The sequence below is a fragment of the Mastigoproctus giganteus genome, chromosome 14 (genome assembly GCF_048544385.1).
Source record: "Mastigoproctus giganteus isolate SK-2022 chromosome 14, ASM4854438v1, whole genome shotgun sequence".
Taxonomy (NCBI): Eukaryota; Metazoa; Arthropoda; class Arachnida; order Uropygi; family Thelyphonidae; genus Mastigoproctus; species Mastigoproctus giganteus.
This window is the reverse complement of record NC_143588.1, coordinates 103,315,439-103,333,721: the sequence shown is the minus strand read 5'-3', so window position 1 is coordinate 103,333,721 and position 18,283 is coordinate 103,315,439. Positions and strand designations below refer to the sequence as shown.

The 18,283-nt window shown below is 39.1% G+C and overlaps 1 protein-coding gene across 1 annotated transcript in view; it reads right to left on the bottom strand.

Moving 5' to 3' along the window:
- The window catches only part of LOC150075463 (glutamate receptor ionotropic, NMDA 3A-like), a 178,925-nt gene extending 162,510 nt beyond the window's left edge, over positions 1-16,415 (bottom strand). Inside the window, exon 1 of the mRNA XM_090388270.1 lies at positions 15,567-16,415. Coding sequence (XP_090244396.1) covers positions 15,567-16,007 — 441 coding nt within the window. The 5' untranslated portion in view covers positions 16,008-16,415. The remainder of the gene's footprint in view (positions 1-15,566) is intronic.
- Positions 16,416-18,283: the final 1,868 nt, after the last annotated feature.

Sequence of the window (18,283 nt, the reverse complement as noted above, 5' to 3'; positions counted from 1 at the left end):
TGCAAGACCATGTGGACACGAATGCAGTTATACTGCAATCAGAGCATGGATTTGACAAGGGATGATCTTGTCTGATGGATACTATGATGCAGCAACAAAGGAATCAGGTGCAAAAATGATTTCCATATCATATACTTGGATTTTCAGGAAGGCTCTTGATATTGTTGCGCATAAAAGACTGCTGTACAAACTTGAGGAATGTGGTATGAATAGAGGGATGGTTTAGTAGAAGAAGATCAAGAGTGGTTATCAATGTTCATTGTTCTTCGTTGATTAATGTCGTTGGATACCCCCAAGGGTTCAGTGCTGGGCCCATCGTTGTTTTCAATATTGATTAATGATATCGATGATGGTATATCAGGCTCAATGTCTAAGTCTGCAGATGATATCAAAGGTTGGGATGGTGGTTAATGACAATAATCAAGATAAGCTACTGCAAAAGATCTAGAAAAATTAGGGCGATGGACTGAGAAATGGCAATTGAAGTCATTGACAAATGCAGGGTACTGCCTATGGGTAGCAGTAATTCCAGATTAACATTACAATCAGGGTAGTGGAGAATGAAAAAGATCTGGGGGTAATTGAGCAGTCAGATATGAAGTTCTCTGAACAGCAAAGATAGGCTGCCAGGGCAGCTCTTGGGGTTTTGTCAATAATATACAGGAACTTTTCTAGCAGAGTAAGGAGGTGATTGTCCTCTTGTATAAAGCAATGGTCAGTCCACACTTTGAGTATTGCATACAGGCTTGGAGGTCCCATTTTAAGATGTAGATCTGCTAGAATGGATACAGTGAAGGGCAACGAAATTGTTCAAGTGAACAAAGGGGTGCACTTCAGTCCTCCAAATTGCAGTATCTGGATACTTGGCACCTGCGAGGAGATCTGATTAATTTTTTTAAGACCTTGAATGGATTGAATAAGCTCAACGTGGATGGTATTCTTTCTATTGCTGAGACTTCCCACATGAGGGGAAATAAATTCAAATTGAGGGATGACGGGTTCAGGATAGATGGCAGAAGCTTGCCTTCAACCAACTTTTAGATGGAACAAACTTCCATCAGCTGTTGTGGAAGTAGGTAGGTTGAATAAATTCAAGTAAGAACCAGACAAATTCTTGGGTTGTTCTTCTTTTTTTTTCTTTTTAGATTGATTCACCAGTATTTCTTCTTCTTGAGACCACCTGCTCTATAACTCCCAGCTTGTATTATTTTCATGCACTGAATGATCACTTTATTAGGTTCATCTAAACTAAAAGCTAGTAGACCCACTTTAGCTCTCAGAATAGCTTTGCATCGTTCTGACATAAACCAATGGGGTGTCCATGTTGATTCAATTGCTTTCCACAGTTGTTGCAGATTAGTTTCTGATCTCTACTCCGAAGGACTCGTTCCACCTCGTTCAACAGGTGCCCAACCGATGGACTCAATGTACATCCCAAAGCACTCTCCACATCATTACAGAAACACCACCACCACCAGCCAAGATGGGTCCAGAGATCATGCAGTTTCACCATATTCTGGTCCTCCTATCAGCGTGAAAGAACAGGAACCAGAATTTGCCAGCACAGGAGACGCTTTCCCAATTGTCCACTCTCTAGTGTTGGCATTCCTGAGCCCACTGCAACCGGATCTTCTTGTTTTTACAGACAGAAGTGGGCTGTGATACCCAATCCCTGATAAGTTACTACCAGTTGTGTCTCTTTGGCTACCACTGTTGCACTGGATTGCTGTTTGACTGACTGTTAGCTTTCTGGTGCCCTGCTCAAGCCTTGTCAGTCTCCGTTGGTCCCTTGCATCAACAAGGTGCTTCCAGCCAAAATATCGCAGACTGGATGTCATCGATAGACCAATTTCGATACACCCGAGACACCTGCACGTTTACACCCAGCAGGGTTACAAGACTACCATATCAAGTTCAAAACACTTAAATCCTTCACGTTGTCCAATTGTCGCACTGGCGTGCACCCATACAGAATACCTACACATCTATTCACCTGTTCTTTTCAAATTAAATTAGAGTGAAATTCGAAGAAAGAGGACCTTACCTGTTCCTTTGAAATTCCTCATCACTTTGTGCAGTCCATTTTTGGGTTCAATTCTTAAGTTATTTAAACAATAGGACTGCCAGAGGTCAGCTTACCAACAGTGAGCAATTTTCATTTCAGTGCACTGTTGGTTTAAAAATGCTACTCTAGTTGCCTTCGTGGGTAGCACAGCTGGAAGGATCGCTGTCCTCTGGGATTCGAACTCAGGTCTTTTCCATATCGGGTGAAAAAGACCTGAGTTCGACTCCTAGGAGGAATGTTTATGGATCTTTTTCACAATGTGGTTGAGTTAGATCAGAAGAAAGCCACATTATGAAAATGTGACTTCCTTCTGATCACCTCAATGGTCTCTTCTAAGATTCCCACTTTACAAATTGTGTAACCCACATCTTCGTAATCTCTTATTATACGAGCGTCCCTTTGATATTCTCACCATGAGCTCAGAACTCTTGCACTATCTTAAAACTTTCTTCTGATCACCACAATGCCTCTTCAATCATCTCAATGCCGTTCCACTGCCAATATTTTGTTACTCAATTGAGGAGAAATCAAATCCTTTGACCATTTCTAATGTTTGTGGCAAAATATGATATGACTTCTTAGCAAGTTTATGTCTTTCTGATTTTTGCAACTGAACAGAGCCAGATTCTTCTTTGAACTGTTGCTGTCCAGATGGTGAATGATTCTCCATCTTATAACATCTCACATTATTTTGGAACACATCACGGATTTTTTCTGCCTCAAAGTTGCCCTAACTGGGAATGTTATCCCCCATCTAGAGTGTATCCAAAGAGGGAGGTCAGGTTATTCAATTATTCTTTAGAAACTCAAACCACTCTTTATCACACAGATAAGAGGGATGATGCTGTTAGTTAAGAAACACATAAAATCTAAGGAAATGCATTCTGTTGGCATGAGTGGACAGTGCAACGTTGAGTCAGTTTGGAGTGACATAAGCACTGGAAAAGCAAAAATGAGGGTAGGAGGGGTTACAAGCCTAATGAGTCTGATGAGTAAAACGAACAATTGTATTGAGACATAGAGTGGGTCAGTAAATCAGGATGTGTTATAATTGGGGATTTTAACTTCCCAGATGTTGACTGGAACTTGTGGATTGGTCACTCACACACTAGCAAGGCTTTTGTGGATTTATTGGAGGATTGTTTTCTACAGTAGCATGTTCAAGGGGCAACCAGAGGGGGGTACTACTCTTGATCTGATTATCAGCAGTGATGATTCATTGCATTAAGAATTTACAGATAAAGGAACCACTAGGTGGCAGTGATCACAGTGTACTGATGTGGGATTTACTTAAAGATGTAACTACCATCAAGGGTAAAGGGAAGGGCTTTTTCTTTCCTAAAGATGACAACAGAGGTTTCAGACAGTTTTTAAATTCTGCACAGTGAGATCAACTGATGATGTTGCCAACGTTAAATTCTAAATGGAAAGTCTTCAAGGAAGTAATCTTGGAAGCTACCAGACTTTTCATACCAATTAAGAAATACTGCACAAGGTATTTGGATGCCTAAATGGATGCTAGATGACCTAGTGAGACTCGTGGCAGAGAAGAAAAATGCATGGGACGCATATAAATTATCAAAAGACCCAGAAGCTTATGGTAGATATAAGCTGGTCAGTAATCAAGTCACAAAGGAGGTTAGGCAGGCGAAGGCAGATTGTGAGAAATCTTTGGCAAAAGATGCTAAGAAACACAGCAAGGATTTCTTTACTTATGTAATCGCTAGAAGGAAGGGGATGAATCAGATTGGTCCACTTGAGATCGATGGGTCAACTATTGATGATCCTGCTCAGGTAGCTAACAAACTAAATGAATATTTTGCATCGACATTCACACATGAGGAGTTATTCAGCGAGGGGAATGCCAGAGGTGTATTCAACTCTGGCAGTAAGCTAGATAATCTTGTAATAACTGAGAGCAAAGTGGAGGAGAAACTGTTGAAGATAAACATAAGAAAGGCACCTGGGGTGGAAGGGATCTATCCAGTTATATTAAAGGAGGCAGCAAAGGAAGTAAACAAACCCTTAGCCATAATTATGAGAGCTTCCTTGGAATCAGGGGAGGTCCCCATGGACTGGAGTTTTGCAGATGTAGCAGGATAAGGAGGTGATTATCACCTTATATAAGGCAATTGTCAGGCCATACCTTGAGTACTGTATACAGGTATAGAGGACTCATTTCAAGAAGGAAGTAGAGCTGTTGGAACGAGTACAGAGAAGGCAACAAGATTAGTGAATGAAACAAAGGGTTGCTCTTACCAAGAAAGGCTTAAATTTTGCAAATTACTGCATCTGGAGGCTAGGCACCTGCGGGGGTGAACTAATTGAGGTGTATAAAGTCTTCAGTGGATTGATCAAGCTCAGTGCTAATGGGATTCTTCCTCCTGCTCAGATTACTCACCTGAGGCGACAAAAATTCAAATTGAGGAAAGACAATTGTAGGATAGATGTGCGGAAGTTTGCATTTAGCCAGCGGGTGGTTGATAGTTGGAATAAACTTCCATCTGTCGTATTGGAGTAGACAACTTAAATAAGTTCGAGGCAGAACTAGACAAACATTTGGAGTGGATGAAATGGGAATGTTTTTTTTTAACTGATGATACATAAGCTTGCTTTCTTGCATCATATGCTTCTACAAATGCTAATATTCAGTTCTTGCTGCATGCTTTGCTACAAAAAGTTCCATGGGCACTATAATTTCTTTAAATCTCTTTGGGAACCAGAAATAGGCAGCCAAGTGTGATTGCCTCACTATGGGCGACTTCAATCTGCCACTTACAGTCTGGAAATTGTGGACTGGCAATATACCACACAGAACAGATTTTTGAGCAATCTGGATGATTGTTATTTATTTTAACATGTGAGAGAAAGTAAAAGGAGTTATAATATCCTCCACTTGATTCTCATTAAGGATCCAAATTACTGCCAAAATTTGACAGTTGAGGAACCGATAGCGGATAGTGACCACAATGTCATAAAATGAGTGGTGTCTAAAGAGATTTCTGTGGAGAAGGCGGCTTCGATTTCGGATTCTGTTAACTGGAGAAACAACTACATGCTGTTGGATAAATGTTTATTGTGTGACATGTTTAAGGGATTCATCCACAAATGAATTTATTTGATCCGGGAAGCGGTTATATTACAATTTTGGAGAAGAGTTTATTGGGAAAGCTACCGTAGTAGCGAAGATCCAATCTCCAGAATTGGATGGAATCCTCTTACATAACTAGACCCTTCATAGGATCATGGCTGGTTAAAGGATAGGAGACAGAATAGTTCCCCTCTTTCCTCATTTCCGCGCTGATATGCCTTGCTAGAGACGTACTGCTCTGGAATCTACTCTTTGATCTACACTGTCTTACAATCTCTCCACCCCATTCTATCAAATCCATTTGTTTCCTCCACCCATCTTCCAGTTCCACAAATCACTTAGAACTTTTTGAAACTCAACTCTCTGAAGTTTATCCTTCATAATAGTGAGGTGGTTTCAATGATCACAACTCCAGCTCTTTTTCTCACGAACAACCTTCCCAAGTACACGATCGTGGTGATTGTCCTCTAGGCACCTCAGACCACAACTTCGTGATGGTCCTACTTTTCTTTTAACTATTGTATCTATGGTTTTAACTATGGTTTTGAAAACAAATAAAAAAATGGACTTCAGCTTTCTTGTCATCAAGGTTGATCAGAATGCATTCTTCTGCATAGCTATTTAATCAGATCCATCAAGTTCCCAAAAAAGGGTGACAAATCCCCTTTCAATTATCGCTCCATTGCATTTCCTATACTCTTCCCAAAGTAATGGAGAAACCCTTCGACTACCAATCCTTACGCTATCTGGGAACCGTCCATCTGCGTCTAAAACTGGGTTTTCTCTTTCACTCAAATCCACCTACCATGGAACATTGTACCCACATCTTGGGTGGTGTTCCTATAACCTCTCTCAAAACAAGGCAATTAATGATCCATCTCTTACAAAGTCTCCCCACTCTCTTGTCTCATAGCCTTTTCTGTAGATACTTCCATGGGAATTGCTCTTGTGAATTGGCTTCTATAAATCCCTTTCTCTCTTCCAAATTAGTTTGAACACAAGGGCCAGTGAACATCCATTTACTGTTCAACTTCAAGCACACAGAACCAACTTTTCTTTCTCATTACACCTTAAAATTTCAGCATTACCCTTTCTCTATACTGGTGGTTTTGCACTTGGGTAACAGAAATCCAGGATTTATTTATAAGTTGCTGCGAGAAGAGTTAAAACTGGTTCAGGACAAAAAAGACTGGGGTTATGGCATAATGAGATATGAAATTTACCATGCACTGCACACAGGTAGGTTGAAGGCACGTGGTGTCTTGTCTACGATATGTGGGACTTTCCCAAGTAGTGAAAAGATGTCCCTTTGTACAAAGTGGATGGTGGGAATGCATTAGAATATTGTGTCCAGGTCTGGAAGTCACACTTGAAGAAAGACAGAAGGCTATAGGAAGAATTTAAAGAGAGACAAGTAGATTAGTGATGGGAACTAATCGATGTCCACAAGAAGAAAACTTAGAAGATGGGAAGCATCCAGTTATCTCGTGGGAGCGGGAGAACCTGATATAAGTGTATAAGGTCCTGAACCGAATCAATAAAACGGACGATGGAGGTATATTTTTAATGGCAAGAGAGATAAGAGCAAGGGACCACAAATATCAAATTTTGGAGAGTAACAGAAGTAGAATTCGCTAATCACTTTTTGGGATGGACAAAGTGGGAGTGATTGTGAATTTTTTCCCTTTTTTTTGACAAATATAGAAAAAATCCGTTTCCTTGAATCTCCTGTGAGTGAAGAATGTCTGTAACAAGGTAGACAGCGGTTATCTAGTGGGACTAGTCCACCTTCCCGTGGTGTGGATGAGTATTCTGAAGCAGCTTTTCAGGCGACTGCTACTTCTGGGCAGCTAAGTGGCTGGAAGAACACAACATAACACACATTATGCACACCCACACCCATTGATAGTAGTAATGTACTTCACTGTGACACGAGGCCGAGTTGAACTGAAGTTCTAAGAGTGGCCCTTTTCAAAAAAACACATATCCACATGCCATTTTAATATTGATAGTAATATACATTCACTTACCAAGGATAGAAACTTTTATTCCATATCAAATAAGGCTACCGTTTGTTTTGCATACGTCTTGACATGGATTCCGCAACTTGTTTCTTGTCCAATTGGTAGTCGACCCATCTGGTCTCTTAACAAATTTATTGACTGCAACTGGTGTCCATCTACACCTCGACCCCTTCGGAAACCTTATGGTTCTGTTGAGTCTTCAACTTAATATAAAACTGACTTGGAATCAAATCTGGAGAATTAGTCGGCCAGGATAGATTTTGGAAATCTTCGGAATGTTCCTCGTACAATTCAGAAATCTTTTTGCAAAAATGCATAATTGCGTTGTCGTCTGAAAAGAATTCATTGCAATCCGGGCATTGAAGGCTGAAGTTAGTCAGGTACGACAGAAAGATATTCATGGGAGGTAAAGGGACCTAACGACATGGTCGCACTCAATGTGCATCTACAAAGAATACTCCATACAATGATACCACTTACAGCTGCGTGAGTGGTGGACAAGAGACAGTCTTCATACATTGCTTCATGTGGTTCACCACTCAATTTCTCTCTGCCATTGGTGCAAAAAGAGAAAATTGATCTAAATCGAGATTCCTCAGACCAAATGATCTTTTTCCACTGTTCCATTCATTATACACTTTTGAGATGGTTGCTTTCGACTCATCAATGATGTCCTTTGTCAATTGTGACTCCTGCAAAACATGTTCCAGAAAATAAAACCTTTCTGAAAATCGGAAAGGTCACTATCTTCCCCATGACCGCATCATCTAAGGTGCCCCAGAAAAACGCACAGTATTTATTTTTATGAGTCTGGATTCTAATAATCATGAAGCAATAAAGAAAGAAAGAATGTGGATAAGAAAGATAGACTCACAGAGACCACAGAAATAGACCCTATAAATACGCATTTCTGATAACTGAAAACTAATTAAATTGGCTAAGATTTTCCATGTAATGTTGGTGTACCGCAGAGAGGGGTACTTTCGGGATCCCTCTTTTTCGGTTATATATTATTTCATTTATATTTTTTTTATGGAAACCCCAAACACGAGAGGTATTAGAACCTATAGTACTTAGTACCATGATTGGGTTGGAAGTTCAGAAGACAAAAGAAGATATTTGTTGACATTGGACTTGAACTTCTGTAGACTGTAATTTTCAGGAAATCCGTACGAAGGAAGGTTGTTCCAGAAAACGGCAGTTGAATGAATAAACGAAGAAGATGAAAAGTTGGTTCTGTGAGTTTGAAGTTGGTTCTGTGAGTTGGAAGTTGGACAGTGCTAGGACTGTTTTGAAAGAGAGAGCGGGAATTATAGAAGCCAATTCAGAAGAACAGTGCCCATGGAAGTATCTGTAGAAAAGGCATGCAGCAGAAACATACGTCTATGAGAAAGCGACTGGAGAGACTCCGTTAGAGATGAGTTTTTAATTAACCTAACTGCCCTCTTCTGAATGGAATCCAGAAGCCTGAGAGAGGTTTTTGGGGGCACCACCCCAGATGTGGGAACAATATTCCATGGCAGGGCGGATTTGCGATTTATACAGAGTGAGCAGCTGTTTGGAAGAAAAGTAACGCCGAGAGCGAAAGAGAAAACCAAGTTTTTTAGATGCAGAGGAAGCAATATTTGTAATGTGCTTGTGCCAAGAGAGATTAGAAGTCAGGGTAATCCCCAAAAGAGATATATCCTTTTGCCTACAAATTGGAGTGTCACTAAAGATAAGCATAGGAGCAGAAGAATCCTTTTTGCGAGATATAAGACAAGGCTGAGTTTTAGGAGGGTTGAAATCAACTAAGTTGTCTTTGCCCCACTGGAGAATTACCTGTAGATCGGCGGCATTTAAGGAATTGGTAGCAGATTTTCGAGAAGTTGAAGCTGATTGAGCAGGACAAGGTTTCTCAAAATGGAAAGTTGAATGCAATGTGCTATCATCGGCAAAACTATGGATAGGATTTCCAGTCAATGGAAGAAGGTCATTGATATTCAAAAGGAAAAGAGTGGGGGAAAGAACTGAACCTTGGGGGAAACCGGCATTAGTGGAGAAGTTAGAAGACAGAGAGCCATCTACCATCACCCTCAGTGAGCGATCAGAGAGAAAACTGGATAACCAATTACTAAAAACATTTGGCAAACCATAAGATGGAAGCTTGTTTAGAAGGCTTTTATGCCAAACACGATCAAAAGCCTTTGAGATGTCAAGAGCAACTACTTGTGTTTCCCGAAACTTTCCATTGAACTGGTCCATAAATGGGTAACATAAGCCAGAATATCACCAGTGGATCGACACTGACGGAATTCATACTGGCGATCGTTGATCAGACGGAAGGTTTCTAGGTAGTTTAAGAGTTGGCGGTTAATTGATTTCTCCATTACTTTAGAAAGAGTAGAAGTAATTGCAATGGGACAATAATTGGATGGGAGGGATTTGTCACCCTTTTTAGGAACTGGCTGGATATGAGCAAATTTCCAAGCAGAAGGAAAAACACCTTTGGAATAAGAAAGTGAAAAAAGGCGGCAAACAATAGGAGTAAGTTCAGGAGCACAGGTTTTGAGAACAAGTGGAGAAATACCATCGGGACCTGGAGCTTTCTTAGCATCGAGATTCGTCAAAATCCTTCTGATATCCTTTTGACGGAAGACTACAGGAGGCATCGAATGGAGCGTGTTGGGAATGGTGGGAGGTGTTTTACCAAGATCATTAATACATGAGTTGGAAGAAAAATGGGATGCTAGCAGGTCATCTTTATCCTTGGCTGAAGTGACAACAGAATCATCTGGTTTTGACAGAGGTGGGAGCATATATGGGCAAAACTTGCGGCCAATAGCTTTGGCAAGAGACCATAATGCTCGACCATAATGCCAAACAACACGAGGTTGGGAATAGCCATGAGATAAAGGTTCCATTGGAGAAGAGACAATCACCAAGTTGTGATCTGAAGTGCCTAAAGGACCTCTCACTTCGACCGTGTACTTAGAAGGGTTGTTTGTGAGAAAAAGATCAAGCGTATTGGCTGTATAATTAGGATTGTCCGGTATTCTTTTAGGTAAATGAACAATCTGTGCTAGGTCATTAGTAATTGCAAAAGCCTCAGCATCTCGACCTGCTGGGTCGGTGTGACTAGAAAACGGAAGCCAGCTGGAGTTGTGAACATTAAAATCACCAAGAAAAATTACCTCACTGTTAGGAAAGTTGGACTGGAGAAAGTCAAGTTGCAAAGAGAGGAAGTCAAAGAGCTCCAAGTGATTAGTGGAGTTGGGAGAACGGTAGAGACAACAGATGAATTTGACACAATGAGGTAGAGAGATTTTAAGCCAGAGAAGGTCAAAGAGAGGAGATTCCAAATTGCCAAGTCTCTGACAGGGAATATCAGAACGGACATATGCACAAGTACCACCTTTGAGGCGAAAGGAATCATATAGCGAATAATTTGGGCATCTGAGATGAGCAGTAGTTGAATCAACTGATAACTGAGATTCAGTCAGAAAAAGTACATGGGGTTTGGAAGACTGCAAGTGGAAATGGACATCGTTGAGATTAGAATTGAGACCACGTATATTTGTGAAATGAATTAGGAAGTCCTTGGGAAGTTTAGATTTTTTCGCAGATAAGCTTGCTCTATTAGTTTGACAATTCATGGTGTATTCAATAGTAAGAAAAAGTAGGTGGGACATGCTGTATGAAATAATGAAATTTTTGGATATGGCGTACACGTGGTAAGAATATACCCAGATCCTTGATATAACGTGGCCTCGACAATGCTCCCGGCATACACACTACTCGGACTCCCTCCAGTCACTATCTGGCAGAGTAGAGGTAGCAAGATTATACACTAGCTGATCCGGAAGCCTCCTAGAGAGTTACCAATATGTTCGGTCCGGTGTACTAGCTAGCGTCGAGCCTGCGAACACCGTTTCAGAGCTGTACCCTCGAAATGTAAGGAATATTGGATCTCGCCACGACATTCATCATAACCTCAAAAGTCATCAATCATACTGCATGATGGAAGAGATAGGGAAGGGTTGACCGGAACTTAGCTCTAGAGACTAAACATGGGTTCCACCACTTCAAGCCTCCAATAAGCAAATTCGTGGTATTGCACTGGTTAATGAAAGTCATCTACCACCTAGTATTGCCTGGTAACCCAGAGGGGTAGCATTCCTCCATGTGGTGTGGCCGCCACACCTCCACCCTTGATTACGTTGGTTCACACCTGGGTGGTCACCCACCGTGTGAACCCAGGATTACTAACAATCCCACCATCGTAAAGGTGCAGGCAGAGGATTTGGCTATCACAAACAGTCCGGACCTCGCCGAAGTTGGGTCCAGTTCACTTGAATGGCACCCGAATATCAGTTCCATCAGCGTTTTAGACTCCCAGGTAGCAAGTACAGTTTGTCTGGCATATCTGAGAGAATGTCTGTGACAACCTGGAGACCAAAATTAATATATGCATTTTCTATTCGTTCTGTATTTGTGAAGACTGGATATTCGTACTAATTCTGTGCAGAACTGTACGATGGACAACCAGGAATGTGGTGTCCAACAGCCTTAAGTCCTGAGTGTTGTTTTCCTAACGAAATGGCTTTTAATGGGTCCAGATTCGCTCGATTTAATAGCTCCTGAGTTATACCGTTGGGTTGCGCGAAGAGTGAGCCCGAACACATCTGAAAATGTGGGTGAACACACAGCAACATAACTCGATGGATTCGTGTGGACACACTGTGGGTTTGAATGAACGAAGATATTTTGAGCTCATCAATGAATAAAGCAGTAACGAGCGCAGTTTAAAGGAATATATTTGTCTTTAAGAGCAACTGTGCGAATTCGTAAGAATAGAGAAAAATCCAGCAAGTCCATCAATCTGCTTTTAATGGGAGTAGTTACTTCGTAAATACATATCATAATATTTAAAAAATTGTGAAATCTGTTTAAAATACTTCTCTCCCTCTTTCTCTCTCTCCTCTCTTTATATCTCTTTATCTCTAAAGAGATATAATGTCTCTCTCTGTCTCTCTCTCTCTTTATTCTTGTCTTTATCTCATTTTTATCCATCTATCTCTTCCTCTTTATTTTTCTGCCTCTATCCTCTTTCTCTCTCTCCTATCTCTATCTCTCCCTTTATCCACCTCTCGTTTTAACTTTATTGCTACCTTTATTCGTCTGTCTCTCTTTCCACACATCTTTCTCCCTGTCTCTCTCTTTCATCTGCCTCTTCTCTCTTTATTCATCTTTCTCTCTCTTTATTCGTCTATCTCTGTATCCTTATTTATGCATCTCTCTCTCTCTCTCTCTCTCTCTCTCTCTCTCTCTCTCTCTCTCTCTCTCTCTCTCTCTTTATTCATCCACGTCTTGTTTTTATTTTATTATTTTTCCTCTTTCTCTTTATTCTTCTGCCCCCCTCTCTCTCCCTTTATTCATCCTTTTTTTCCTTCTCCTCACTTACTTTTCTTTCTTTATTCTTCTAACTCTTCCACATTTTCACACGTCTCTCTCTTTCATCCATCTCTCTCTCTCTCTCTCTTTCATCCATCTCTCTCTCTCTCTCTCTCTCTCTCTCTCTCTCTCTCTCTCTCTCTCTCTCTCTCTCTCTGTTCTTGTCTTTATCTCATTTTTATCCATCTTTCTTCCTTTTTATCCTTATACCTCTATCCTTTTTCTCTCTATCTCTTCCTATCTTTATCTCTCCCTTTATTCACCCTTTCTTTATTCATTCTCTCCTTCTCCCTCACCTTACTTTTCTTTCTTTATTCTTCTATCTCGTCTCGTTCTCATCTATCTAATCTCTCTCTTCTTTTCTGTCCCTTTCAATCTGTTTATCTCTCTATATATTCGTTTCTATCTCTGTGTCTCTCTCTCTCTCTTGTTCCTTATCTAATCGCTGTATTCTCCCTCTCACTCTCTCTCTCTATTTATTCTTCCATCTCTTGCTCCGTATACAATCACTCCATTCTTCTCTCTATTTATTTTTCTGTCGCCTTCTTCCTCTGTTCAAGCGTTTTCTTTTTATCTCGATTAATCTCTCTCTATATATCTCTCTATTAAATCTCTCTTCATTCTTATATCTCCTTTTTCCTCTCCTCTCTCTATTTCTTACACACACACACACACACACATATATATATAATATATATATATATATATATATATATATATATATATATATATATATATAATACCTATCATGTACGTATATATATATACATTTCTCTCTGTTTCTTTTTCTATAAGTGAATATTTCTTTTTTTATATCTATCTCTTTCTGAGTACCAACCCATTTTCTGTCTCTTCCTATTTGTTTTTCTCTTATATCCCTCTCTATCTCTTATTTCTTTCTTTCATCTTCTCTCTATACAACCAGTCTGACAGCAGGATTACCGATATCTTCATTCTATCTTGATTTTCTGACTTGGCTGGTCATTAAACTTAAAAGTCACCATTTCGGAATTTTGTTGAAAGCTAAACAAAAAAGAAAAACCTTTGCTGAGTCATAAAGCCAGCAGACATTACTAATCTTCCCTGTGTGATAGGGAGTGTATGAGTCGCGCAGTTTCTTCCAAAATATTTATTGGACCTATGTCACGAGCATCGTGTGTCCCGATAACTCAAGAGACTGGAGTGTTACCATGTCTGGCCATCAATCTTTCTTTAGACACCTTCGGATTACTCGTGATGTATTGACCAGGGTCGGACTACACAGCCGTTACTCCATAACCCCGCGAAAAACGGGGATCAAAAGATTTATCTCACTTACACAATCACTTACGTAAAACTAAACCAGTTAGTTGGATTTCCTGCCTTTTAGAACATGTTTTGATCGAAGACTTTGCTCTTCTCTTCATCAATTGCCTCCCTCAAAAGAATCTGCCTGCGATAATCTGATATTTTAATAATCATTTGCATATTTACTACTCAATATTTTCATTAACAACAACGTAGCATTTGAACATTTTTTTCCCCCCAAAGCCATCTTTAAAGCCAATTTCTATTTGACTTTTCTTTCCGGATAAACGGGATTTTGTTGTAATTTCAAAAGAGAATTTTTGGTGATTTTGAAAAATTAAGTTATGTTTTCAAGCTCAGTTCTTGTCTGTGTTCTGTCCACAAAACAGGATTTTGGTTGAAGTTTATTTACAAAACTTATTTTTGTTTCTAATTATTAAGTTGCATTTTCAAGCGAAATTTATACCATCTAAATTTATACATTTTGGTTTTGCTTTCAAGCCACATTTCTATATTTTGATTTTGCTTTCAAGCCACGTTTCTATATTTTGATTTTGCTTTCAAGCCACATTTATATATTTTGGTTTTACTTTTATATATTTATACACTTTTAATTTATATATTTTGGTTTTGCTTTCGAGTATATATAAATATATGTGGCTTTCCAAATATATAAAGTGGCTTTCAAGTCGTATTTTGGTTTTTCTTTAAAGCCGCATTTATATATTTTGATTTTGCTTTCAAGCCACATTTATATATTTTGATTTTGCTTTTATATATTTATACACTTTTAATTTATATATTTTGGTTTTGCTTTAAAGCCACATTTATATATTTTGGTTTTGCTTTCACGTATATAAATATATAAATGTGGTTTTACAAACATATAAATGGGACTTTACAAACATATAAATGGGGTTTTACAAACATAAATGTGGCTTTACAAATATATAAGTATGGCTTTGCAAACATATAAATGTGGCTTTTCAAACATATAAGTGTGGCTTTACAAACATATAAATGGGGCTTTACAAACATATAAATGTGGCTTTACAAACATAAATGGGGTTTTACAAACATAAATGTGGCTTTACAAATATATAAATGTGGCTTTACAAACATATAAATGTGGCTTTTCAAACATATAAGTGTGGCTTTACAAACATATAAATGGGGCTTTACAAACATATAAATGTGGCTTTACAAACATATAAATGTGGCTTTGCAAATATAAATGGGGCTTTACAAACATAAATGTGGCTTTACAAATATATAAATGTGGCTTTACAAACATATAAATGTGGCTTTACAAATATATAAATGCGGCTTTACAAACATATAAATGTGGCTTTCAAGCCATATTTATATATTTTGGTTTGCTTTCCAGCCACATTTATATATTTTGGTTGTAATTTCAACTTAACAAATTTTGGTATTTTTAAATATTCTAAAGTTGTATTGTCAAGCCAAAATGATATTTTGGTTGTAATCTTAACTTCAGAAATTTTGGCATCTTTGAAAATTATAAAGTTATACTTTCAAGCCCAGTTTTTCATCTGCATCGTCCTTCAGCAAAAAGACAATTTTGAATGCAATTTCAAAAGATAATTAAAATTATTTGGTTATTTTTCTAGATAAAAAAAAAAGACTTTTGAAATGAGCTTACCTGTGCTGCCACATCGTTGTAACCATGGACCAGTCCTAAGACGGGGATACCTACGTAGCCTCCCACAAGGGACGCATAAAATGATCTAGGCGAGTCTAAGAAAGACAAGAGGATGCTAGGATTGTGTGCTTTTATATTATCACACAAGATTGTGATAGCTTCGTGGGTATTGTTAGAAATAGGGACTGGCGTTGCGAGAAGGGTGATATGCCTCTCCAATATTCGACTATCGACATCGCTGATCGCCTGTCGCAAAGAACGGGACAATTGTTGAGATAGTTCCTGGGGGAAAGCAGCTAACAAATGAAGGGGGAATGCGCCTACACCACTCATAAAACCAGAGGGAAGCAAAACATGCATGAATATACGAAATAGGACCAGAAAGGCTGTAGTCACATATCTGTTGATACTGCCTGAGGGGCCCAGGCGTTGCTGGGCCATAGTCACCCCTAGCTAATGAAAGCGCACAACCGGGTATTCCTGCCAGATGTAGAGGAAAGACGCGGACACCGCGTTCTGGGAAAAGACAGTGCCAAGGAGATGGAGAAAGAGTGACAAGGGAAAACAAGGCCATTCGTCTTCTCCAGGGTTCCTCCAAGCTACGCCGACGGGAAACTGCGTTCGTTCCCCACTTCTACGCCTCCGGTGGTCGCTGTATTCACGGCGACACATCTCCGGCGGGGAGAACTGGCGAGAACTTTGTTTCCTCCCTGTTTTTCCGTGCGGAAGGATGCTGAGATATTCATAATACTGCTTATATTCCAAATCAGGTGGCAGTCGTGGGGGTGGCTAACTGTCTCGAGGTAATGGATACCCGCACTATGACACAGAAAGTTCACCACTGCCTCCGCAACAGGACAGCGAATGATCCGACCCGGAGAGCTTGCGCCCGCAGCTCTGATCAGAGTGTTCAAGAAGCACGCGCGAAAGAGAGTCTGGCTTGGATCGATGAAAACCCGTCCAACGACTTACAGGTTGAGAACAGAGCTTCCACTTGGAAAGAAAGAAAGAGAAAGGGGGGTGGGAAATGCGAAGAATTTTGCTCTGCATTCCCTAGGGTAGTGCCCGACCATGTCAATAAGATGAGAGGCGTTTAATTTTAATGCTATCTCTCCTTCTTTCTTTCTCTTCACTTTTCGCCAGAGCAACTTACGTTATCACATAAAGCTGTCTGTAATTAGGCTGCTTAATACATGAACACACCCGCCGGAAGTTGTGTACACTGCATTGCATTGTAGCCTACATTTTGTTTATTTTTCAACCCTAATAGTAAATATTGAATGTAGAAGCCTGTACGAAAGTAGAAATGCACGAAATATAAGCAGGAATTTAAATAAAAATATATAAATATATGTTCTAATTATAGAGAATTGTATGGAATTTTGGAGGAGAGCATTATGAAGCTCTGAGTAATTTTAAAATAAAAATTTTACTGAACAGTGACAATTTCTTACTTATAAATGTATGAAATTGTACGTGGTTTCATTAATTATAAAATTTATTACTGTAAAATGATGGTAACCCCTGTGGCAGTACAATGGCTACGCCTCACAACTCCCCGTTTGTAAAACTGTCTGAAGTTAGAGTTCTTTATCTAAAAGATAACTTTCTTTACATGGAGCTGTATTTAATAAGTCTCAGAGTAAAGTGTAATGGTTTTTCCCTCATATACGCTGTTGTTGTTGTTGTTTGGTTTTTAGGAGCATTAGCAACTAAGGCCATATTGCTCCAGGATATGCGGTGGTCATTCCTTAACCTTTCCGCATCCTCCGTATTTGGTGGTGGCGGGCTCGAACCCCGGTCTAATCAAGAAGCGTGTGCTACGCACTGCTGCTCCTTCCCACCTGGCTACGGAGGCGCCTCCCTCATATACACTCAGGTTATTAAAAAAGTTACAGAGAAATCAGCTTAGAATACCTTCAATGTACAGAAACCAAAGAAAAAGCCTCAAAGATTTCCTTATGCATTAATTCGAAAAAACCCTGTATCTACCAACTCCTATTTACTTAAGAAAGTAAATGCTTATTCTAATATTTAACTTAAGATAAATATTTAAAGACAGCTTTTAAATATATTAAAATCTTCAGGATCTTCAGAAAAGTCAGCTGTAGTAGGAACCTCTCATACTTTTTTTGTATCGAATATCATTTGCAAATATCTAAGATGCTAACGTTTATAATAACTTAGGCCCTTTTTAGAGACTTCTTTAAACATAAACTTTGTGGAAGAATACATCTTGTTAGTTTAAATCAGTGCATGTCAGCAATTTATATCCGAAGAACATTGCAAAAAGAGGAAACTTCCCCATCTCCGGGTCTGGATGATTTCCTCCGGATACTCCGGATTAAAAAAAACACGTAAATACATTGATTTATTTCAAAAAGGGGAAAAGAAATAATAATGGTGAAAAAGAAAGAGAAAATGAATAAAACGAGATACGAAAATAGTGTATGTATTGTTCTAAGATTATGCAAATTTTTAATAAAAAGCTCGAAAAGGGTGTAAAAGATGGAGAAATGCCACAAAATTAAAACAATGCGTTACTTTCTTAGAATAACAAAGATGTTTTTATTATAACTTTACAAAATATGAAAAGGATAGCTTGCCAAGAAATAAGTAATTTTTCTTTTCTGTCTTAAGAAATCCCATAGGTTGTATTAAGAAAAGAAAGAACGCTGGAATTTATCCAGCGTCTAGTAAGAATTTAAAAAAAAAAA